This window comes from Vidua chalybeata, chromosome 5 (assembly GCF_026979565.1).
Source record: "Vidua chalybeata isolate OUT-0048 chromosome 5, bVidCha1 merged haplotype, whole genome shotgun sequence".
NCBI lineage: Eukaryota > Metazoa > Chordata > Aves > Passeriformes > Viduidae > Vidua > Vidua chalybeata.
In genome coordinates, this window is record NC_071534.1 from 57345750 (window position 1) to 57370856 (window position 25107).

Below are 25107 nucleotides of genomic sequence, written 5' to 3' on the forward strand. Positions count from 1 at the left end.
TATTTCTTTTGACATTTATCAGCTTCTGCTTGTGTCTTGGGATTTTGGTTTGGTATTTTCTACGACAGTATAATTTTTCAAATCCCATGCCTTGCACAGCAGTGCCCAGCATGCATCAAGTGAGCTCAGTACTTTAATTACAGAAATATCATTACTTGATTGGGAAATAAAAACAGTTGTGAAAGAGAGGTTCAAGATGCACTCAGAGACCTAAGGAGCCCCTCTGTACTTCCATGATCTCCAGAGTATCCTGTGCTTTCCAGACAACTCAGTCAGTAAAATGCAGCAGATGTTAAACTATGTTAAATTTAAAGAAATTGTAATATCATATCTACTGGCCTTGCATAATGTCTGGGTATGAGTCATGGACCTCTACAAAAACCCCCTAAATTCTGATTATGAGTGTAAACATCTAAAGACAGAAAGGTAATATTAAAATGTTTCTTTTTCTGGGTGCTGACTTAATTTGACCACCTGTTACAGCATTTTCTGAAGCCTCAGGTTACTGCTGGAGAAACAACGTGTAGGAGAGGTCTTGAGCCAACCGAGAAAGCGAGTTGAGAGAGGTCATTTGCAGAGCTTGAGCTGTTTTAAAGAGCACAGGAGCCTGGTGTCACAGCACAGCTTCCTGCTCACAAGAGCCTCTTTCAAAGACAAATGTGAAAGGGTTTATCCACTAAACATGGAGCTGGCAGCAGTCCTGAAGCAAGAGTATGGCGTTGGATTTCCGTAAGAGGAGACTGTGAAATGTCCTCTTTGCCAAACAGGTCTGTAAAAAGGACACAAAGAAAAATTGGTGATTTTTTCAGGTCTAGAATATCTTATTTTGAGCTTGAACATTTTTTAAAATTTTCATGGCTGTTTGTTTTTTGTTTTGTTTTGTTTTGGTTTTTTTTAAATTATGCATCTATCCATCCTAAAATTTTAATGATTTTTTTTTTTCTTTTAATTCTACATCCCTCCTTAATTAGAAGATTGTTCTCTTTTTTTTTAATGGAACCAAAGTAGAAGATATGTTTTCCAACTGAGGAGGCACTTTTAAATTTTACTGTAATGAAGTTGGAGTTCATGAAAGCTTGAGTCTGGCCAAACCCACCTCACCCCATGGGCTTCATGGCCATGAACAGTTTTCCACCATGAAATGCACTGTTGGGGTTTGCTTCTGCATCACTGCTCAGAGAAGAATGCCCATGTGAGCTGTCCTTTTCTACCTCCATATCCTTGTAGCTACAAATGCAGCAGTTTGTTTTTCCTGGAAGGACAGAAAGAAAAAAAAATATAGGAGTAAAAGCCAGCTTCTCTGAGACAATTCTCTCTTCTTCTAGGGGTGGTGGAGGAACAGCTGCATCCACTTCTTGTTAGTAGTCATGGGAGTCAGCCTGAGCTGGAGATCAAGAACTTCTACAGTTTTGGAAGATTTCTGGTAGAAATGTTTCTCCACCTGATGCTTTCTCCAGACATTGCAGCCACCTGTCATGACATTTCCACATGCATCTTGCTTTGAGTTTTCTAACACGAGGAATGACATCTGTGTGACAAATTGTGGAGCTGGGTTGGGTGACAGCTGGGCATCGCTGCTGGTCACCACGCTGCCCCCACCCAGCCTCCTGCCTGTGCTCCCTGTGACCTGGAGTGTGCTAAAGCCATCCCTTACCTGGCACACATTTGTGTGAATTTTGCTGTCCTTTCCACTAACATTGGCCTGTTTGGAGCTGCTGCTGCTTCCTGTGCTGCACGGGCACGCTGGCAGCCCTATAAACCTCCTGATCTGGGTTACAGCTTTGCCTCTCTCCCCATTACCAGCTGTCACATCCAGAGAGAAATAGTTATTTCCATGCAAATACTGAAGCTCTAGCTCCCTTTTGCATGAGCCCACCTGTGAGACATTCAAGGAAGTTAGTGCTTCAAGCAGCCAGTGCTGTGAGGACCTGCAGCTGTTGACCACTATGGGCAGAATTTGGCTGTCTTAGGACCCACCTCAGGGATCAGCAGGTTTCCTACAGGCTGGGAAGCAGGAGGGGGTTTCTGTTTGGCCCTGTGGAGAGAAGGAGCAAGTCTTCCCATGTGGGATGTTTTTGGGGTTATTAATGCAGTAAAATGACTGTAGGTGTTAAAACGGAGTGTTTTTTCAGCATTTAGAAAGCTCTTTCATGAAGATGTTCACTGGCCAAATAGAGAAATATCAGGGCTAAATATAAACAGGGCTAAAGAGGTTCTTGAAAACTGAGGAAATTTAAAAATAGCTAAAATACATTTTTCTTCTGAGAACTTTGTCATTGAGTCGAGCCATGGCATAAGCCTAATTTTATAAGCAGAGAGAGAGAATGAATGTCTGGACTCACAGGCATGGTCCAAAGAGCTGATGTACTGTCTGTCCAGTTGACCTCAGAGCTTAGGTGGTGAAAAGATGTGCTCTGGACACTGAAACACAAATTAAACTTCTGCTATTGTCTGAGCTCTTGGGAAGTGACTCCACAGTATGAAGCATCCTGCAGGAATTCAGATAAGGTCTTTGCATGGAAAAATCCTGATTTACAGACAGCTGCTTTTCACAGTGTGTACTACTAAATTATAAAAATTATATTTAAAAAATAAAATTAGTATTTATATTCTCTCGGGGATAACATTTATTTCATTGCATGCCTACAGATGGAAGACACAGGTTTGGTATGTTTTATAGAAAGGTGATAGGATGAACCTCTACTAATGCTTGGTGAAATTTCATCCTTGGGTCTCAGTGGTTTCTCAGGAAGCTGCACATTCTTGATATCATACCAAAGTAGTCTCAGAGCTCAGGCTGAAGGCTTCATGCCCAGCAGTCCTGTAATGCTCAGGCTGTGCTGAGATCAGTGGGATTATAGGGCTAGGGATTCCTAGAATGAAGATTTTTGTGTTTTACCAGAGTGATTTGCATTTTAAGGCTCAACATTAATGGTGACAGTTTTTGAGTATATTTTACATATGCTCAGTATTTTATATTTTTCCATAAAACATAACTAAAAAACGAAAAATAATGCCTTTAAAGATATTAATAGAAATCTACTGGTACTATAATGAAGGAGATACGTAAATTCTTAAGGTTTTGTAGAAAATACAAACAGCCCTGGGAAAACTCAGTGTACAATGAAACTTTTTTCCCCCATGGGTAGTTTATTCAATGCTAGGTGAAAAGTGCTGCTTCCATGGCACCATTAAGGTCATCATATATCCAGCTTTCACTGTGTGTGTCCTCTTCCACACCTGGAAATTCTGCCTGAGTTGAAAGAGAAGGCTTTTCTACAGATGTTAAAATGTCCAGTGGTCTGGTGGGAGCATTAGTTTCAATCGGATGCCTGGAAATGGTGAATTAATTCTCACCTAACTGGAAACACTTCGTGTTGTCCATGATGCAGGTGTCCCAGGGAGTCATCCTGCCCTGCTCTGTGGGGGGCATATGCCTGCTGGGTCTTGCCATGCTCTTGTAGTAAGACTCTGTTTGCTGTTGAATACCCTGATCTCACCAAATAAAACTTGCCTGGATTGTCTGCAAATTTGGCAGAATAGGAAGGAAGGAACCATCACCCAGAAAAGAAAGACATCCTGCCCTTAGCCAGAAACATGTGACTGCTTGGCAGAGCCCAGCCTGCCACACTCCTGGTGATGCCCTACTGATGCTGTGCTAAGATGAAGCATGTATCGACAGCACAAATTTTTTCTCCATCTATCCATCATAGTAAATTCCTTTAAAGAGAATCTTTTCCTTATGGAATTCGTTGGATAGTCTTACATTAGTCCTAGAATGCAAAATTTTGCTCCAGATCTGTGTCTTAAAAAGCGTCTGGCAGAAAATCTTATCTGATTCTTAAAGAAGTGAATCATGCAGTTGTGACTTCATTTCTACAGTTCAGCTGAATAGGAATCCTTAGATAGGCATTTGAGATTACAGTATCATTTCTGAAGATCAGTGTAGTTTCTGTGTTTCACCAGTGGCTCCGAGTCACTGTCTTACCCACTTTCATCTGTCATAACTTGACCTGCCCTTTCTCTGCATTGGCTTCCCGAGATGACGCGCAGCGATAGGGGTCAAGCTCTTGCATTCTCCACATTTTATATGGGCAGCTGCTTTTGTCTTTGGAAAAGTTTTGGGGAGAAAAATACCCACTACAGTTTCCATACTATAGAAACAGGAAACAAGTGCTTTGTCTCTTTTGATTCTTGTCCAGCATTCTAGTTTTAACGGCAGGGATCCAAGAATAATCTCAGTTGACCGTGCAGCCAAACCCACCATGATCTCATTGCCAGTGGCCAGTGATGTGTATGTGGTTAGTTAATCAAAAGGAGGGTGTTTTTGCATTACATTTTTAGAAGATTTTGTAGGTCGCCTATCAACAGAGAGTCCAGACAAAGTACACAGCACTTTCCCTATAAATATTCCCACTGCCTGGTGACTCTTTCCCAAAACTGTGAAAGTTTGGTAAGGGTGGTTTTGCCTGTTTATTTTGTCTTTGTGTTCATAGTTCTTTGATCACATGATGCAAGCAATTTTTATTTATTTACATTTCTTATTTGCTTAAATTTATTTCCTCAAGTTTCTAATTTGCGTATTTCCTTCTTATTCTGCTTAAGTCAGCAGACCTCAGTTAACAGAAAAGACCAGCTAAACTGGTCAGCTGAAAATCTAGTGAGAAAAAGGAAAATCTATTCCCTTTGAAACCAAAAATGAAGGAAAATGTGATATTTTGTTGCATATATTCATTTTTGAGATTTTTAATGGAATTAAGCTAGTTGAAAGTCTAAATTTTTTGGACTGTGGGAGATGGGTGTATTTTTTGTCAGATCCCAGCGGATAGACCATGATGGACCCCACCTCTTCTCTTGAATTTTATCTACTTCTTATTAAAAATTTTTAAACATTAATTAAGCTTGAGAGAGGAAGGGGAAAAAGGTAGAGTTAAAAAGGCTCTGAAACCTTTTCTTTTGGATATATGTGCTAGAGGTGGGACATCCATGCCCTGTCATTGCTGCCATCAAAAAATTTGAGAGCTGAAGCAGCCAGAGAGTGTTACTTTGTTTATGTAGGTCCCTCATATTTGAGTCTGGGTCTCTGAGGGCAGAAGGAGTAGCTGAACCAACTTTCCCATTGCCTGGTGCATATGGAAGCTGACATATAGCCATTATTGCTTGCCCTGTCTCAGATAGATAGATCTCTGTTTTTACCTTGTATTAATTTGCAAATGCCTTAGGATGACAGAAAACCACAGAAAGCAAAAAATAAAAGAAGTGCCCATATGCCTAAGAACCCTCTTATTTCCCAAGCTGGGCCTCCATAGCATGCAAGCACGGTCAGCAACCCTTGAGCTACCACAGCTGAATTTTTCTGGTGGTTTTTCTGTTTCAGAGAGCTGGGCAAGCCTGCATCATCCCATATATCAATAACTTTCAGCTGATACATAGCTGTTTTGAAAGCTTGTCTGTAAACATAACTGTTGTCTTTCTTTCATTGTTCCCTTCTTTTTTTTTCCACTCAAGATAGCAAACCTGAACCCCATCCAGCAGGAAGTGTCCCTGTGATTTCTCTGTGGGTCACAGCAAAAAATAGAGCATATCTCCAGGGAAAAGCAGCATGGGAATATGGAGACATTCAGAGAAATGAACCTGATGGATTTCATTTTGCTGATGCTCTTTTGAAAGGATACCTTTGAGGTTACTAATATGCAGTACGGGTGCAAACAGTGAGGCAGTGAAGCCATTTCCTTAGCACTTCTCCCAGTTTTGAAACTCCCAGGCCCCATCCCAATTCATCCCACCTCACCCTTGCCATCCTCAAAACAGTTTTCATCCATTCCTGATTTGAAACTGCAAAGAGAGAGATTTGAATAGAGCTCTGGCTTGCTTGGGGAAGTTCTTGCTTTAATCAGACACTGTGGGTAAAAATGTTTGTGGGGGATGTGTAGGTGTGAGGAGAATGGAGGCTTTTATGGTGACCCATGGGCTGTCCCCCCAGCAGCACAGCCAGGCACCCCACACAGGGGCTGTCCCTTTTGAAGTGGGGTAAATGACGTAAAAGCATCTCAGGGTAAACACACTGCTCTTATGTCCTCTGTACAAAATGCATCATTTACTTGAAGACCATGGCCTGAATGGAGATTTAATGCTGGAGCATCCCGTGACTGCAGTTGTTTGTCCAGTGCTTTCATGGATTTTCGACTCCTGTGTACCACGGGGTACAGCTGAGGAGGTGGAGGCCGAGGAAAAGCCCTTTGGCTGTGGGGTGAGTGGAAGCAGTGCTCCCTGTGCTTGGGCTTCAAACACCTCAATGCTGGCTGGCATCTCTGCCTGCCCAGCAGCGCCCCAGCCAAGCCACTGCTGCCACCACTGTGGCACACTGCGGGATGAGGCTGCAAGCCACGCGAGTCTGGGAAATGATCTTTTGGCCAACAACATTTAACTCTGCATTTAATTAGAATTAAAATGTGAATGATATTAAACCCCTCTCCCTTTAAAGTTCAGATAGAATTATTGCAGTAATTAGGCAATAGTTTTGATTATATATGAAACAAGATCAAGCCTTATGGGAGGTGCTGGAGCCCCCAGCAAGTCAGTCTATGAATTTATCTGGTGTAGCGATCTGGAGCGGGGTTTTTCAGCTGAACAGGTCAGATGAGTGCTGTAAGATGCACAGTTTCCATGGACATTAGCATTAAATGGAAATCCTTGTCTTCAGTGGGAGTCTGCAACCTGCATTGTGGCTGGCAGCTGGCTTGGAGAAGCAGCAGGGTGGGCTCCTTGCCTGTGCACCTTACCAAGAGCTGGTGTGGCTGGGAGCTGGGCAGGGCTCCTGGGCTCTGCACCCCACTGGGGGCTGGCATGGCCCGGAGCAGGGCAGGATGCACAGGTGGGGAGCTGGCCCTGCTGCCGGGCACAGCTGGGCAGGGGAGTCTGGCCAGTCCTTGCTAACAAGGAAAACCAGCTGAGCTACAGGGAGGTGTGCAGAGCCCAGAAGGAAAATTGCTTTGCATTTTAGTTAGAAGGAAAATCTAATCTTTAGTTAAATAGTCTGTAAAGAGCTGGTTGTTAGCGTGCTCATGCTATCTTCCCACGTATCATACTTCCCTCTAAGTGTCCCAAATCCCTTCTACTTGTGCTTTCTACTCAGGACAGGGATTTGTTTCTTTGTCTAACCTGTTGCTCCTGCATCCCTCTCAGCATCCCCTGCCTGCATCTCACCCCCTACGGAAGCTATAGCCCATGAGCACCAAGTACCTGAAGAACAAGAAATGATTCTGTGGGAGGGTGTTCAAGGAAATGAGGTGTATCTTCAGCCTTGCTGCAGTTAGAAGTCAAGAGGGCTTATTCTTGTCAGCAGATCCAACTTGCTTTACCTCCTACCCTCCAGAAATGTTCCCCCAGACTAGTGTTATCAACCCAATTAACATTTCAAAATTCTCAGCTTGCAGGTGCTGGTTTCAGAACAGTAATCTTGTACAATGTTGAGCAATCCAGTTGGCATCAATTTGTTCTTAATCCCTCTTCAGGTTGCAGACTCAAATATGCTCTTTTTCTTTTCAGTTTTGTGTACAAAGTAAGTAATCCTGAACAGCACAGGCTACATTAAAGATAATGATGACAAAATTGGTTTGTTTTTTTCTCTTAAGCACGTCGGGAATTCACAGTTGCTTTATGCACAGTTTATCCTCCCACAGCCTGGCTATTTTTAGCTGTTTGATTTAGCTGGTACAGCTATGGCTGCTGCCAAGGGAACTGTGGGGTGAGAGCCCCAAGTGCTACTGTCTGCTTTCTCCAGGTGTCCCAGTACATCTTCTTTGTACATTAAGTACAAAGAAGTACATTAAGGTTTTAACTTGAAATTAAGAGTGCCTGAAGCTTGTGAGCAGAAGAGGTGGCTTTGCCTGGAAGTGTCTGAACACACTTGTTGGGATCTGTTGCTTGCAATGACCCTGACATCATTTCACAAGTGGGGATGTGGCTGATGCTGCCATGGGCAGTGCAGTGACAAGGCACAGCCTGGCATAGCCATGACCCAGATGCATACCCCGTGGCCTGGGTGGCTCTGAGTAGCAGCAGGAAGGTGCTGGAGGTAATGTGGTTAATGCTGGTTTAAGGAGAGCTGGTCACTGGCAGTCACACATCGGCACTCACTCTGCCAGTGTGGACTATTGCTTGTCTTCCATCAGTCTGCCAGTCTTGCTGTAGTTAATCCCAGATACCTTCTTTTCCCTTAAAGACAGGTCTTACCCAGGACTTTCCCTTTTCTTGCAGCTCAGTCAGGACTGGGTATGCCAAGGTACTTGCATACACCATGTACCTCAGCTGCCTCCTGTTTTACCTCGCCTTGAAATCTGAAATACCCCTGTAACAGATCTTTGTCTTCCCTCTTCCTGTGAGTGCTCCAAACCTTCTTTCCTCCAAATGATGCTAGGCAACACTGGCCAATATTTTCAAAACAGAGTATCTGCTGAAGGGTGGCTGCAGCTGCTCATCCTTCCTGGAAAATGAGAGATGTTGAGGTACAGATTCAGATGCCTGATTTTAGGAAAACCCTTACCACCTTTACAAGAGGAGGTGCTGTCCATGGGGCATGTTTCTAGTGTCCACATGCTTGCCCTGCTCATCCCTCATGTTTTGCTTTCTGCTCTTGCCGTTCTGATTTTTCAACCCCGTGCCACTTCCTGGGCGGTCTGTTCTTGTTTGGGGCTGCAGGGTCGGGAGTGAAGCTCTCTGTGAGTGCACTGGCAATGACTCTGGGAATTAGGCTCTAGGCCAAATTTTGGCAGGGAGTGAAGCCTACTGAAGTCAATGGGAATCTTCCTGTTGGCACAATGGGCTTGGGAGCAGACCTGGACTTTGACATTCTTCACAGCAGCAGTTCCAACATGAACCTTTGGTATTATGTGAATAATAGATAGTTATTTTATATATTGTTTCCAAAGCCCACAACTTGTGTTGGCAATCAGTGCTCCTAAATGCAGGGAGCTGACTGACAGCCTGAAACAAAGTGACAAAATCAATAACATAAGCTTCATGTGGCCAAGGACAGTCATCTCCATGTAGTTGCATCCAGCTTGACGTAATGACAGATTTGCTCATCAGCAGTGTTTCCGATTCCAAGGAAATGGGAGTCTTTGATGGAATTCATTAGTGCCTGTCTAAGAAATAATAGGATCTTATACACAGTGTGTTTATGTTTTTTACAAAGCAATGATAGAGTGTATTCCTCATGGATGTTACTTTTCTGTTACTTTCTATTTAAGATCACTTTTCTCTAGCAAAAGAGGCCTTTGCACTTTGAGCTGTTCCTGCTACAAAAGAGAGACTCTTTAGGGACACAGAGAGGATACTTGCCACTGGACATTGTGCTTGTCTTTTGGAAAGCTATGACCAAAACCATCGTCTGCTTCTTTTTCCAGGGTGCCCTGAGGGGACACTAAAATGGGGGTTATACACACTTTCTAACCTGAAACACTTCCTCAGTGAGGCTGCTTGCTACCTGGGAAAACTCTTGAGATGGGTTATCTGTAAATTCACCATCATGCCCATTTTCCTTTTCCTTTCTGGTCATGTCTTCCTGGTGTTTCAGCAAGGAATCTTACTTAGGTGTCCACCTGCCATTTTCTGTGCAGTTTGTTTTCTTTCAGGATATTTTCTTTGCATCATAAGCTCCTGAACTTTCTGTAACACAGAAGACATTCTAAGGAGTTTATCTTATGGGTATTCATAGAGTTCTTATTTCTGCTCATGGAAGTGAAGCTTTGTAGTGCCTACAGCAATGGTTTGGAAGGGACAATATTAGCACACTGATATTTTATGCATTTTAAATCTGCTTCCATGGTGGTGGAAGCACAATGCAAGAAAAGGAGTCAACCCTGCAACGGTGGCAGATTCTCTGAGGCAAGCTAAAGCTCAGGGCAGGACTGTGCACTCTGTCTCACTTTTATTGACATATGCTGATTTTTTACTGCTGTTTGCTCAGTGGGAAGTGTGGTTTGGGTGCCAGCCCTGCTCAGACAGGCAAGCATTGCCTGCAGTATTCATTTCTGCGACCTGGTGCTACTGATGTGCTGCTGCCACCCAAGCAGTGGAGAGGACACTAAAAGCACAGCATCCTCATCAGTAATTCCAGGTTTAGTGCTGGACTGGGTGTGTATTAACTTCTGTATGTAAAGCCATGGCTGGAAGCATTGGGGATGTAGCTTTGATCATTCCAAGGCCTGTTACCAAGCAGTGGCTGCTACCCATGGCAATGGCTGCTTCTTATGATTTGGGAAGAGCAAGAGGTTATTTGAAGCTGTGGATTGCTAGCCAAGATTTTGCATGGCAGCTGTAAAAACTGGCATTTTTAGCACATCTGCTATTTCAGGTTGTGCTATAAAGCAAAATTAGAATGGGTTTGGGTCAGTATATTTGTGAAAGAAAGCTCTGATGCTAAAGTATAAAGTATACAGCTTTCAAAATTGGTACTAAGAGCTTTGTATGTAGTAAGCTAAAAAAAGTGTTAATTATTTTATTTCTGCAAACTTAAAAAAGAAACAAAAGAACCTCTCTGGCCAGGTGCTGCCATTGCCAAATATGCTTTTCAGTTAAACTTTGCTATGTTTACATTTCTAGATAATAAAATTATTTGGTTTATGGACTGCCAGAAGATAGAAAGCTGAGATTAAAGTATCAGATTTGATAAGGTTTGTTGTAAAGTAAAGGTAATAATGAAACAATGCCTATTTAGTCAATTATCTAGTGGTTAATGTGTTTTAGAGAGCATCAAGCTTTCATCAGCCTTTCTTGTCTTTTCTTTGTAATGCATCAGAGTATGTGTTTGCTATTAGATCTTTTCATTAATTTGTTGAAGGATGAAGATGAGTAATTCTAGTTATAAGTCTCCTCTTCAGCAATGACAATGACTCAAAAGACTGCTCTGCCTTCCACCTTGTAGGGAGCACTTTCATGGAAAAGATACATAAAATAATATTGCCAGAATAAAAATTCAGTGTGCAAGGACCACATTTGTAATGAACATATTTTTGGTGTTGCCACCAGGCTGTTCAGAATTCTCTTTGTTTGTTCACGGGTCTGTGAGATAGTAAGAGTCTTAATTTAATCTTTCCACCTTGTTTTTTTATAAACTTGGCTGTAACAGCTCTTAAAAGAACTTTTATGATTTCTTAAGGACATTTGTGTTGCTTTTGTTACCCCAGTGTCTCAGCATTTTGTCATCTGTACCCACTACTTCACAGTGTTAAGTGCTATTATAGCACATGTTAAGTGCTATTATCCCTATTTTATGGAAGAGGAACTTGAGGACAAAGTGACAAAAGCCATTGGTACAGGGATTTAGGAGCCAAGCCAACAAAAGGATTGGTTGAATCCTATTTCTTTCTTTGATCTGTCCTGTGTTTCCCTTTCCTCAGGCTATCTGGGTGGCTTGGGCTGCTAAGATCTGGGCTCTCTGCTCAAATCACTCTTAGCAGGATGCCTGCACATGCCGTCTGCCAGCATGATCTGAGTGTTTGGAGCTCCTTCAGGAAGACTCCTGCATCCAGCAGGTTTGCTGAAGCCCCCACATGATGGCTGTGAGAACTGGTGACAGCTAAGCCTGGGGAATGTATGTGCACTCATCTGTTCCGAGATCTGCTCCAAAGAGTAAAGTGCAGACAGAATTTTCCGGTGTAGCAACTTGAGGGTTGCTTCACACCCCTGACTGAAACCATCTTGCACCTGCCATAAACATGATGAAGACTTCTTATAGCTGTATCATAAGACCTTTGGAGACTCAGATGGTTTGAACCTTTTTAGCAAATTGGTAGATGCATATGGTGGGCATTTCAAACACTGAAGGCCATGAAGTATGGCCACTCCACAAAACAGTACTTCCTAATGATAATTCTCTGCCATTTCTGGCAGGAAACATTTTAAACATTCATTGAGTATTTCAGTTGTAAATCTCAAAACACGTATGTTACTGGGTATTTAGGGCTTAAGTCATTTCCCAAAAAAGACAAAAAAATTTCCACTTTCTTGATTGCACTTGTTCCCAACCTCAAAGCCAATGTTGTCTGTTGAATAAAGTAGAATAGATCCTAATTTGGTCTCATAAAACCACAGATTGTTTCAACTTTTCCTTGAGTTTCTGAATGAATAGATTATCAGATCCTGTGATGCTGCTCTCAGCCTAACTGGTGATATGAAAGAGGTGCTTGTCCAGACAGTTCTATGGCTGTGCCATTCTTTTGTTGCCTATAGTACACATGCTCTGCTCCTTTTTTACTCGCTTTTTATTTTAATGCTCTGCAACAGGGTTGCACAAAGCTGAGTTGGCTTTTAAAACACAACTTCATTTTGCAGCTATATGTCTGTGCCCAGTTTTCTTTTGTGTTGCCCATGAAACAAGGAGGCTGTGTGGTATCTGACACCAGGCTTTTTTCCAGTGATTTATTAACTGTGTCAGAATAGCTGTTGTGAATGCTGGGAAGCTCTTGCATATTGTGACAGTTGATATTGATTATGACAGTTTGTAGACTCTACTGCATTGTCAGACAGTGGATCGTATTTTGTCTTCTTACTATACATACCACGGGCTATAGATCATAGTGTTTTCTTAAAAAAAGGACCCATTGTCCAGCATTCTGGCTGGTATGAGAGAACTTCTGTAGCATATTGTGCAACAAATAGCAAAATAGTTCAGGCACCCTATGGGACAAACAGGCAAATGTCAATTGCTTTAGGAAAAAAAAAAAAAAGTGAATAGTTTGTTCTGGCCTTTCAGGGGAATGAGCTGTGCAAATGATAGACATGGGTAAACTAGTCTGAGGATGTCATTTATGAAAATACTGGTAATCCTGTATTGTCTGTTGACCAGAAATCCACGGCCATAGAGGAGGAGTTTGCAATGAGGATTTTGGCTAACAATAATTTGTAAAGGTTGTAAAGATCTTGATGGAAGCTGCTACTACAGATTTCTAGAATGAGTTTCAGGAAAAGAAGATAAGGATTTTTGCAAACTTGGGAGAAAATGAAAGCTGGTATGTGAGCTTCTGTGATGGGCACATAGAATCATGGAATTGTTTATTTTGGAAAGGGATTTTAAGATCATCGAGTCCAACTGTTAACCCAACCTTACCAAGCCCACCATTTAACCATATCCCTAAGGGCCATGTCCACACATCTTTTGAACCACATCAGGAATGGTGACTCCACCACTTCCCTGGGCTGCCTGTTCCAATGCCTGAGCACCCTTTTGGTAGAGAAATTCTTCCTCATGCTTAATCTAAGCCTCCCCTGGAGCAATCTGGGGCCATTTCCTCTTGTCTTGTCACTTGTTACCTGGGAGAAGTCAAACAGTTCACTCCAGACAATGTCCCCTCCTAGTTGATTTGTTTTAGCCAGGCAGTAGTTAAAGTAGCACACAGAAGAAGAGATTTTTCTATTTGCAAAAAAGCTGCTTCAGTGGGGAAAAGTCAACAGCTGAGCTTTTGCAGGCAACCTGATAGGAGGAGGGAATCAAAAGCTATTTTGTTAATTATGCTGCTGTGATTTACTGGAGGAAAAATCTTCCAACAATACATTTCTTTTTAAAACAAAACCACACTTGAGATGGAGTGGTGACAGTGAGTAGGAAAGAAATAATTCTGATTTTTTTCTGTTCTCTGCATGACCATAATAGGTCATAAAGTTACACTTTGAGATAACAAACCGTAGCAAAATGACATTTAGCAGTCTATGCCATTAGAATTTTGATCTCACACTGATTGATTTAAATGCAATTCCTGATGCAATTTACATTGATGTGATTCAAAATCCATTTCTGCATGGACCTTGTGGTTTAATTGAATTCAGGCTTAATAGCAGGTTACTTGTGTAATTATTATCACTAGAATACTTCAGACCAAGGCTGTGACACTGAGCTGTGGCCTAAGGAAACTGGGCTCAGTTCTTAACCCCACCCTGGGGCTCATATTGGCCACTCAAACCAGTTCATCTCTCTCATGAGATGAACTCATGCCCATTTAAGATTGTTTGTTTACACTATGACATCTCTCAGAAAGAACATTTCCTACCGGAAGCCACTCTTGATCTCATCTGGGATTTCTAGATGCTGCTCTAATGCTAACCATATTTTCTGTAATGCAATCTGTATTTTAATGAGTCCCTAATGTTAGCAAGGAGAGACATTTAAAGTAAGTGATTTGATTTCAGTGATGGTGCAACTTCTCATTCCACACATGCATTGAAGTTAGATTAAATTTAGCACTCACTGTGTCATAATTATTTTCCATAATGTCAGAATAATCTAGAATTTGTACATTCACAGCACTGCTGTAAGCCTCAGGGTGTGCTGAAATTTTGTAGTGGCAACTCTCAGTCTAGTGTCAGGTATTAGTACTATATTTTTATAATTATGAGTTTTATTGCAGAACAGGCACATCAGTATCAGAAATGCCTTAAAGGAAGGATAAAATGGAAGAGTTTATAAATGTCTGCTTTTCACTACAGGCATACTTTATTTAATTTTTTAAATAATATTCATAAAATATTTTTAAGAAGTTACATGAGAGAAATGAAGATGTTCCAGCACTCAAATGTGAAGACTTGTTTCCTTAAATGACTTCTGTCAGAAGCTCTGGTCACAATTCTCTGTCTGTGCAGAGTTCTAGCTCCTTAAGCCTGAGACCACACCTGAAGAAGATAATTTTTTGTATTGTGCTGTGAAAAGTAACAGTTTCCCAGCACCAGCTGTAGACTAGTAGTCACTGTCATAAGAGTCACCTTCCTCTTGGTTTCTCTTGGCCATCGTAGGGCCCTCAGACTGTTTCCACACTAACCCTTGCTCGTTATTTGCCTGGCACCTTCTCCAGGTGTTCTTGCCTCTTTGAGATGTCTTGGGTCCTTTGAGTTACAATTCTTAGGAAATTTTATTTTGTTTTCCTGAGAAAAGGCATTGGTAATAACTTTAGAAGGTGGATACATTTCCCTCTCTCATCCTGGTGCCCTGAACTGAGTGCCTTGCAGGTCTGTTTCATTTTCAGGAGACTGTGGGAGCCTCTTGTCTGTAAGTTGAAGCCTGCTCTCTGACATCGCTGTTATTTTTCTCTCTTCCATTCAGATGGCATTCACAGTGTCACTGCAGTCTGCACCCTGCGTGTCACCATCATCACGGACGACATGCTCACCAACAGCATCACAGTGCGGCTGGAGAACATGTCCCAGGAGAGGTTCCTTTCTCCCCTCCTGTCCCTCTTTGTGGAGGGGGTGGCAACTGTGCTCTCCACTGCCAAGGACGGCATCTTTGTTTTCAACATCCAGAATGACACGGATGTCAGCTCCAATATCCTGAACGTGACCTTCTCAGCCTTGCTCCCTGGTGGCATTCGAAACAAGTTCTTCCCCTCTGAGGACCTGCAGGAGCAGATCTACCTCAACAGGACGCTGCTGACCATGATTTCGACACAGAGGGTGCTGCCTTTCGACGACAACATCTGCTTGCGTGAGCCCTGTGAGAACTACATGAAGTGTGTCTCTGTCCTGAAGTTTGACAGCTCGGCCCCGTTCATCAGCTCCAACACGGTCCTGTTCCGCCCCATCCACCCCATCAACGGGCTGCGGTGCCGATGCCCCCCAGGCTTCACCGGGGACTACTGTGAGACGGAAATTGATCTGTGCTACTCCAACCCTTGCGGGAGCAACGGGCTCTGTCGAAGCCGAGAGGGCGGCTACACTTGTGAGTGCTACGAGGACTACACCGGTATGTGTTTATCTTATCTTTGGCCCATGATTTATATGTCAGACCATCAGGCAGGCCAGCTCTGTGTCAAGCCGAAATTGCTGGCGTTCCTAGTCAAAGGGAGAAAAACTCCTGGCACTGCCTTCTAGTCAGGAAAAGGTTTGTGAGTGTCACTTAGGCTAAGTCCAATATCTCTGTGCGTGCATGGTGATAGGAACGGTGCCTTGCTCCAGGTCATGCAGGGGGACTGTCAGCTGCTGAACAGATTTGCATCGTGTGAATTTCTGCTCAAAATGCTTTATGCAGACACGTTTCTTCTGTCTGGAAGGAAAAAGATGGGACCCATCTCCTGGTTCGTGGGTTTGCATGTAAACCCATTCCAGGCCCCTTCACATACCGGGGTGTAGTGTGGGTGCACAGCCTCGGTAGGAGCTCCTCAGCCCTTGGTCATCAGCCAGCACAGAGCATTAGCATTGCTCTTGTTCCCAAAAAGCTGCAGTAATACACACTTAAGGGAAATACTGTAACTCAGCTCTGGTTTGTAAATGTTGAGATAAAACTCCAGAAGGACATAGCTGCTTCCAGGCCTGTCTCCACAGCCTGCTGAGGAACGTACTTTGCCTCATCATGGACTTGACAGCTAATAAAGATCAAAGTGCTGCTTCTCAAATACTCCTGAGAAGTTACAAAAGAATATTAAGTGAATGTTTTCTGGTGCTTCAGAAAAGTCAGTGGGATTATTTATGTATTTGAAATTGCACATGCATTTAAGCATTCTGCACTGACGTGCTGCCAGCTGTAATTTACACTGACAGCACAGCAATGTCTGCTGTGACCCCTGCAAACAAGAGGTGAAGCAGAGGGGGTTGGTTCCCAACACTGCCTCTCACTGCTGACGTTATAAAAAATTGAAAACATAAATTATTTAAATTCTGATGTTAAAAAAAATCTCGTTGATGTGGATCCAGCCCTCCAGGTGGAAGCCTTTTCCTTCACAGTCTCTGGCTTTTGCCTCAGGGCTATCATCAAAAATGTGACTGTGGAAGGAGCCAGGAGTTAGTGAGCAGGGACATGGCAGCACAGGAACTGGGCTTTTCCCAACATGGGGGACAGGAGATGCTCCCTCAAATTTATGCAGGGCTTGGGGTAGCGGGACCTTTCTAAGAAGATGGGGACAAATTTTTTGCCTGATGGGAAAAACCCTGAATAGAACTGTGAGATGGTTGGGATATTTGGTGTTTGTTGAGGAGATACTTTCCTGCCAAGCTTCTCATGAATGACTTCCACAGTGAAATGCATTTTAAAGTCCATTATCCATAAATACACAATACACACAGAATTGGGCATCACAAAATAGATTTTATGATCAGTAGATTTCATTTAAAATGTTTGTATACTATTGTACTGTAAATAGGAAGTAGCAAGATTCATTAACCAAAGATATGCATAAAAATGAAGTTAATACATGCATGTCTTAGTTTTGGAATGACATGCATTCCATCACATTTTTAGAATCTCTTGCTAGAAATCTTCAGAAAAAAAGGCTAAATACACTTTTAGAATGAAAGATAATAAGCTTATATTAATAATTGATAAATGTGTTTAATACTTAATGCTGTAGTCAGAACAAACAGCACATATTTAGAGGAGAAGCACCATATTATTCATACACAAAGAAAGACTTGATCTGTAACTCTATTTTCAGTGCATAGCTGTTGAGTTAAAAATTAATTGTCCCGCTATCAGGATATTAAAGTGGTCAGAAGTTAAGGAGGGAGCACTGCTTATAGCTCTGCTGTCTTTAGGTTTCAGAGTTAACTACACTTGAGTGAAACACTTTCTTCTTTGGAAGGACAGTTTGATCACATTCAGATTGGCCAGGGAAAAACACTTCCAACCATGATAGGGAGGGCTCTGGAATACTTTATCCCAAAAATTGATGCAAATATTGTAGAATATTTCTGGTTTATTACTGGATGAATGCAGTAGAAATTTAGTGTCTGTTCTGTGGTTGGTTGAAGTTACTTTGATGTCTTTAGGTTCCATGTTGGATAACAATGTTTTGTTCATCAAACCCAAACATCTCCCCACATATGGTGGCCATTAGTTCCTTGATTTTCATCCCCTTTACAGAGCAAGGCTGAAAATGTTATCAACAAGTAATCTATTACCAGAAATATTTCATGAAGATGCATTATTGAATTTTGTCCCAATCTCCTTTAATTATTATTTTACCTATGATTTTACTAATTTCTTTAAATATATTCATATCCATTTGCAAGGTCAGTTTATAACTATTAATCATAATGTTGCATTTGCAGCTTGGATGTGAATTTATTGCTTACAGCAATCCAGATTTTCTATCTATTTGATATGTAAATAGCATAGGTTGGTTTCAATAGCAGCAGTGTGTGTTGGCTCATGGAACGCAGTGGCCGTAAATTGGAATGAGCAGGGAATTGCCAAGTCTGAAGATTGGAAGATTCTGGTATTACTGAAATTTTATCATGGTACTAACTTGATGTAGTAACATACCAGTATGAGGTACTTACAAATCTTTGAATTAATTGTAAAAGATGAAATATGAATGGTAATAGTCTATGAAATGCAGCCTGCTTTAGGAGCTCTCATGTTTCCATTTCCCAATTAAGAGCCTAGATAGAAAAATAATTATAAGAAAATACTAAGATCTGTCATCTCTCTGGGGAGATAGGCTGCAATTTGATGAGAAATCACTACACAATCATAACCCTGTACTGATTCTATCTGACTGGTCACCTGCTAAAAATATAGTGTTTATTTCCTGTACAAGACAATTATATCCTATCTTAATAGGATGGAATTTCCCTCCATTTTTCCACCCTGCTTTGAAGCCCTCCATTTGGTTCGATGTAATTGTTAGTCATTTATATACGATGAAAGTTTCTCTGTCTTCAGTAGTCTTCTGTTACAGGCACAAAGGTAAACTGAGCTTCCAAAGGTATTTCTGAAACCTGATTACTGGCTAGGCTGGGGTGATTTGGAATTAACTTCACTTTCTGTGATGTAAGGACAGGATTGAGGAAGTACATATATTTTTAATCCTTTTTTTTTTTCAGACTTACAACCTCTTTAACTTCTTTATATACAAATCAGTGTAGAGAAGTGAACAGTGTACACACTAATAGTTGCGCCGTCAATGGCAGAGAGCTGTGAGCATGACTAAAAGTTAAAGGATGTAATTTTAGTTAAGCAAACAAATTTATTGAACACTATATAAGGCCTGTATAATTTTTCTAGCTTCATTTCAAATATCTTTGAGCGCAGCAGAAGCAGCTGAGATGAGCTGTAGGTCAAGGCTTAGGCACAGGTGGAATTGTCTGTACTGCCCAGGGGACAAACCCCCTGAAGTGCGAATGCATCATGGCATCCACACCCGTTTGAGGGGCATGGATGCCACAGCAGTTCCTGCATGAGCTGTACTTCCAGCCCCATCCTGGTGCCTCCTACAGAGCACACCACTGTGGCCATAAGTCAGCACTTTTTTGGGTGTGAATTCCCACTCTTCCTGCCCTGCCATGAGCGGGTGCCTCCTCCAGTGCTATTCTCGTGGTCTTCCTGCTCAGCAGCCAACAGGACTGCTCTCCTCTATGGTCATGTTCCCAAAAAGCAAAATGTAATCAACACAGAACAAAAGCACTCTAATGGAAAAGAAACTCCACCAACTCCTGAAATAAAGAAGAGATTCAATGTTCCCACAGTTCTCCTTAGCATTATCACATTCTCTCTGCCTCCTTTGCTATGCAAGCCCTAGCAAGGAGCAGTTTGTAGGGGAAAAAGATCATCGGAGAATTCCCCATATCCTTTGCATCTCTCCTTGGATTTCACTTCAGAGAGAGGAGAAATCTTATGTGGTTGTAAATCTTCTAGTAATCAAATACAGCAATTAGAGATCTTTTGCGTGTTACACTTTTTCCCTCCTAATTTGTATTTGTGATACCACATTGACATGAGGAATCATTACATCTAAGGTGCCTGCTATGAATTCAAACTTTGTGCCATGAGAAGGTAATTATAGCTGGTTTCTCAGCATCCTGCCAGAAGTTCCTAATCATATTGCTTAGTAAGTTCTCAGTGTTTGGCTCTTGAAAACATAGAAAATAAATGTGAGGATATCTTCTGCTTTATCTTTACTTATATCCATTCTTCAGATAGCAATTTCTCAGCTCACTCTGATACCAGATTCTCCTTTTTCAGGCCAGAGAGATTTATTTCAGGGAATTTCAGCTTTCAGGTAGAGAAATCTGGCAGCCACAGTAGTCATAGTCATAATGAGTGTTTTATCTTGTGCAAGGAGCTCTGAAATTCCACTCTTACTTGCACTTCTGCGGTTTGGTGGGATCACAGGTGTGTAACAGCCAAATCCTGTACAGCAAATCTAAATTTGATTCCTTCTTCACTACATCTTTAACTCCTTGTTTAGCTTATGGAAGGCTGTGGTTTTGTAACAGCAAGTATGAACAAAGGCTGTCCTTACTCAAGGATAGCTTTGACAACATTTTCAAGCAGCTGTGACCAAATTTTTCTTTAATACAAAACACCAAAGAAGAAATTCTGTCATTCACAAACACTGCCATGAATGCAGGGACATTGTCCTTGCCACGTGACAACTTTATGGGCCATCTTCATTCAAACATGAAGGGAACACAACTAAGATACTGAAATGTTTTGTATCACTGCTGCCTTAATAGTATCTTTTAGTTTAGGTCTTCAGAGTTATGCTACTGGATTCCACATGGTTTTACATACTAAAGAGATAAAAACCTAGGCAAGGTCTAATACTCTAAAAAACATACAGTCAATTTCACGAGTTTAAATACAATTACAGTTCTTAAAGTGCTGCATGGTTCGCAGTATTTCCAGAATTTGAACTCTTAATGGGTTTTTATGAGGTCTTTCTGCTGATTTTGGATGCAGGAAAAATTGAAGAATATTGCTGGCTAACTTTCATTGTTTCTCAGTGCCTCAAATAGAATACCTGGTTGCCTTACTTTGCAGTTTCTGTATAGCAATACTGTGAAAAAGCTTGTGGAGGGTGATTGCATGCCAGTGAAGGTCTGGACAGTGTTGAAGGTTTAGATATTTTTCGATTTTTTTTTTCCTTTTTCAGCAGTGCTATGCCATGCCATTATTATGATGCTTGTAGTGAAACTAGGTCTTCATAACAGCATCACCACTTCCCTTTGATTGTGGTGGAACTGACTCTTTGCAGTCAGTTTTCATATCTGATGGAAAGATGAATAATTGTTTGTTTGTAAGATCCATCCTTACAATTGGTACTCCTTTGCTGTCCCAGCATGGTCTTTTCCATCCATCTTCAACTTTCTGATTCATCAGCCCTTTTGTGCCTCTACTGAATAAGCAGGCATCTCTGTTGGTGTAGATATGACAAGCTGTGCCCCCACTTTGGCAGCAGTTGTGTACAGCCAGGTACCTCTGTCTCCTCCCAGCCCCTTCCAAGCCCCCGAGTGCTTACAGCACTTGGGTGGCTGGCAAGGACCCCGTTAGCAGGGAAGTGGATGGTCCAGAAGCAGAGCTTAAATCCTCCAAAGCCTTTTCAGAGCTTGACTGGTGTAAAAGCTGGAAAAGGCTATCATCATTATTGTTATTTATGATCTTCATCAATGACATAGACAAAGGGATCGAGCACACCCTCTGCAAATTTCTCAGATGACACCAAGCTGAGTGGTGCAGTTGACACACCTGAAGGATGGGATGCCATCCAGAGGGGCCTGGACAAGCTTGAGAAACACATGGGATTCCCATGCGAATCTCATGAGGTTTAAGAAGACCAAGAGCAAGGTCCTGCACCTGGGTTGGAGCACCCCCAGTATCAACACAATCTGGGGGATGAACAGATCGAGAGCAGCCCTGCCAGGAATGACTCAGAGGTGCTGGTGGTTGCAAGGCTGGACATGAGCTGGCAATGTGCTCTTACAACCCAGAAAGCCTGTTGTGTCCTGGACTGCATCAAAAGCAAGTCAAGAGCAGCTGAGGAAGGGCCATTCCTGGGCTGCCCATAGCTGGAAACCTAGGAGAACCCCTGTGAAAGGCATTTCTTTCCTGACTGGATTCTCAGCAGAAGTCTGTGTGCCCACTCACCTGGTGTGATTGACTCTGAGATTTGCTGTGCATGTTAAAACAGGTCCTTGCTTGTTTTTGTGGCAAGATTTGCTGTTCACGCGTGCAGGGATGGGGCCAGCACACCACAGCCTGATGCTGGAACCAGGTGATGCTGCACTGGGGCTATGGCCCAGATACCACAGCTGCATGACTACTTCCTCCAGAAGATAAGTGAAACAATAAAAACAGAGCAAAAAAAATCCGTCAATTTCTGAAGTCTACTATTGTCATGTTTCTGTTGATTATACTCCTGTCCATGTCTATCACCAAGTCACAGGAGATGAATGTTGCAAATCTGGAGTTTATATCAGATTCTCAGGACTCACTGAAGAAGTCTACCATTTCTCTAGGTGGGTTTTTATCTGGAGGGTATGTCCTTCAGCTAATCTTCAACCTATGCTCGCTTGTCAGGATTCAAAAAGCCTTTGCTAATTGGATTACTGTGGTGTATTTGTTGACAGTTTACCTCTCAAATGCTGTACATGGCCTTCACAGCAATCTGCTGTGCTTTTTCTTAAACCCAGGCAAAGAGTTGTATCACATTACCCTCCTCCTGATGTGCATAAAATAGCTACTGTTTAAAGTTCCACAGTTTTCTGGGTCATGCCCAAACCCTCCTTGCCCTCCAAGGTGCTGCATGTGGTATGGTCTTTGATTCAGCAGCCTGCTGCAAGTCCTGGGAGTTCAGAGCCCTCATCTGGAGCCTTGTGTCTTATCTTCCTTGGCCATGAAAATATTTGCACTGATCAAAGTCCTTTGCTGTCATGTGGAAACCTAGCTACAGACTTAATGTTGTGTTTGTTCTTTTTAATTAGTTTTAGAATTATTTGACAGGACTCATGTTCTTGCTGGGTACTCCTGCAGTGGAGGCACGATGGGTGCTTTGTAGAAGCAAGTAGCAGATCACACACCAATGTAATCACTTAGCTCTGGTTTCAGCAGCTACCTTAGTAATTAATCTCCAATATACTTATGAATTCAGCTCTTCCAAACAGTTCCTTGTCTAGGAAATCCTCCTTACTGATTATGGCTTATCTTCTTCTGCTTCTCCATAAGACAGCTGTGAGGCTGGCTTCTTCTTCCCTTCATTTAGCCACTCCCCTCATTTGCCAGCTGAAGAGTCTATCGCTGATAATGTTACACTTTTTCCCCAGATTTTGATAAAAAAAAAACAAAAACCCAGTAAAAGTAGCATGTAGCTAGAATTCAGTAACCAGATAACTCGGGCAGTAAGCTGTTTCAGGATGCTTCCATTCTCACAGTTTCATTTTCACACTTGCTGTCTCCTAATGTCCTTGTTGTCTGTGAGATCGCAGTGGAAGATGGAGAGAAGGCAGGTTTTTGGTTGTGATTTGTACAGTACAAGGTCAAGGCTTGTGGGCACAAGAGGCCTGCAAGCACAGACTGTGGTGGGACAGGGTGGCAGCTGTGGGACAAGTGCTGCCCCAGCTCTTCTCCAACGTAGGTGTTTAGTATCTAGCCCTGATGGCCAGGTATAACCTCAGGATGTTTTGGGTTGGAAGGAACCTCTAAAGATCTGCTAGTCCAAGCTGTCTACCATGGCTAACATCGGTTTCAGTCTCTTTTTTTCAAGTTGAATATCATTAAATAGCTGTTGTGAAAATAACACATTTGACCCTGACACCATGCCTGCTAAGCTCCTGTTTGCTGTCAGGCAGCCTGCTTTGGTGAGCAAGGCAAGCTGCTAACCTGGCATGGGTACCTGCCTGCCTCTGGCACCTGACCTCTCTGCCCACCCCTTGGCAAGGAAATGTGCTGTGAGCAGGAGCTATCAGTGGTGTCCAGTGGCAGACAGATACACGGTGAGCACCTCAGCTTTCCTGTTGGCATTCTGGTTAACAACAGACTGGTCCAAAGTTAGGATTCCCTTTATTCTAGCACATGTGAAATCTCTTTTATTGTATTTTATTGTGTATGACATTGCTTTGTCAATTTTGAGCAGTTTCTTGAATTATTTTCCTGGTTTTATATTGATGGCATTTCTGTTACCACACCTAAATGGGAGTAAAAATTCTCCCAGGCTTTTTGAAAACCTTTGTTATAGCACATTTTCTTATCATCATTGGTAAAACTGGAATAAAAAACGTGGGATGTGAAGTGTAATTAATCACAGTGGATGCATTTTATATTATAATTTTATAGGTACATGTAAAACCCCTCCTTACTGATGTAGCTAAATTCCCACACACTGTCATAATTGTGAACATATATATGCATTGCAGATCATTGGTCTGACAGAAATTACACACATGGAGGTTTGCTTTCATTAAATTATTTTAAATAGCAGTTTATTAAACAACAGCAAATTTCTCTGTGACTGTAGTTTACAATTGTGTTTTCATTTATTTAGCCAAGTTGAGCCTTGTGTAATGTAGGATTTGGGGGTTTTTTTCCCCATTGTTTAATTTCAAAAATGTTAGCTGGATAAAATTTTAAGCTGCACAAGTACATTCTAGTTACCCAAACATACACTTGCTAAATGTCAAAACAACCCATATGTTAGACTACCCCTTAAGTGGTTGTGGTTTTTTCTCACTGGAAACAAATTGGATAAGAAAAAAGGAGGAGAGAAATGAGTAGAAAAACCCAAAAACTTGCCTATAAATTATTTGTGCAGAAGATAAAATCATAATGAGATAGTATTTTTTTCCAGTATACCTTATGTTCTGAAAATCCCCTCACAATGTTCACAGCAGATCAAAGGTGAAAACAAAACAAAACAAAAAAATCCAGGATGTCTAAAGTAAAATATTCTAGATCTTCCAAAACAAAAAAGGGATTTAGCTTCCAAGGATCAAGATAATGGGGCTCCTGTCTGCAAATAAAAAACTGGGAAACAAAACTGGGAAGCAGTAAGACTGAATTATGAAAGACATGTTGGACTTCTATATATATATTTATGATTCCTAAATTAGACATTTTTGTTGTCATCAGTGGATAAACAATTGGAAAGTGGCAGGAAGGATGGCTGGGTGCAGAGATGAGGGTATCAGGATGATATATTGTTAGGAGGGGAAAAAAGCATGAAATAGTTTCTTGTGTCTCTGTTCTTTGTGTTATGATGATTGAAAGTTTCGACAGTTGAGCACCAGACTGAGGCACTTGGCCTTGAACATCAAGATAATTACAGTTGTTCAGAGCGTGGTGGGAAACACAACTTCATTGTTGTTGCAAATGCTCTTTTGTTTAGAGCATCATGGTTCAGTGCCTGC

The 25107-nt window shown here is 41.9% G+C and overlaps 1 protein-coding gene across 4 annotated transcripts in view; it reads left to right on the forward strand.

The window, feature by feature from the left end:
• Positions 1–25107, forward strand: part of CELSR1 (cadherin EGF LAG seven-pass G-type receptor 1) — a 162965-nt gene that overhangs the window by 52263 nt on the left and 85595 nt on the right. For all 4 annotated transcript variants that reach the window (XM_053943849.1, XM_053943851.1, XM_053943850.1 and 1 more), the window contains exon 2: positions 15095–15733. In XM_053943849.1, the coding sequence (XP_053799824.1) occupies positions 15095–15733 (639 nt within the window). The remainder of the gene's footprint in view (positions 1–15094; positions 15734–25107) is intronic.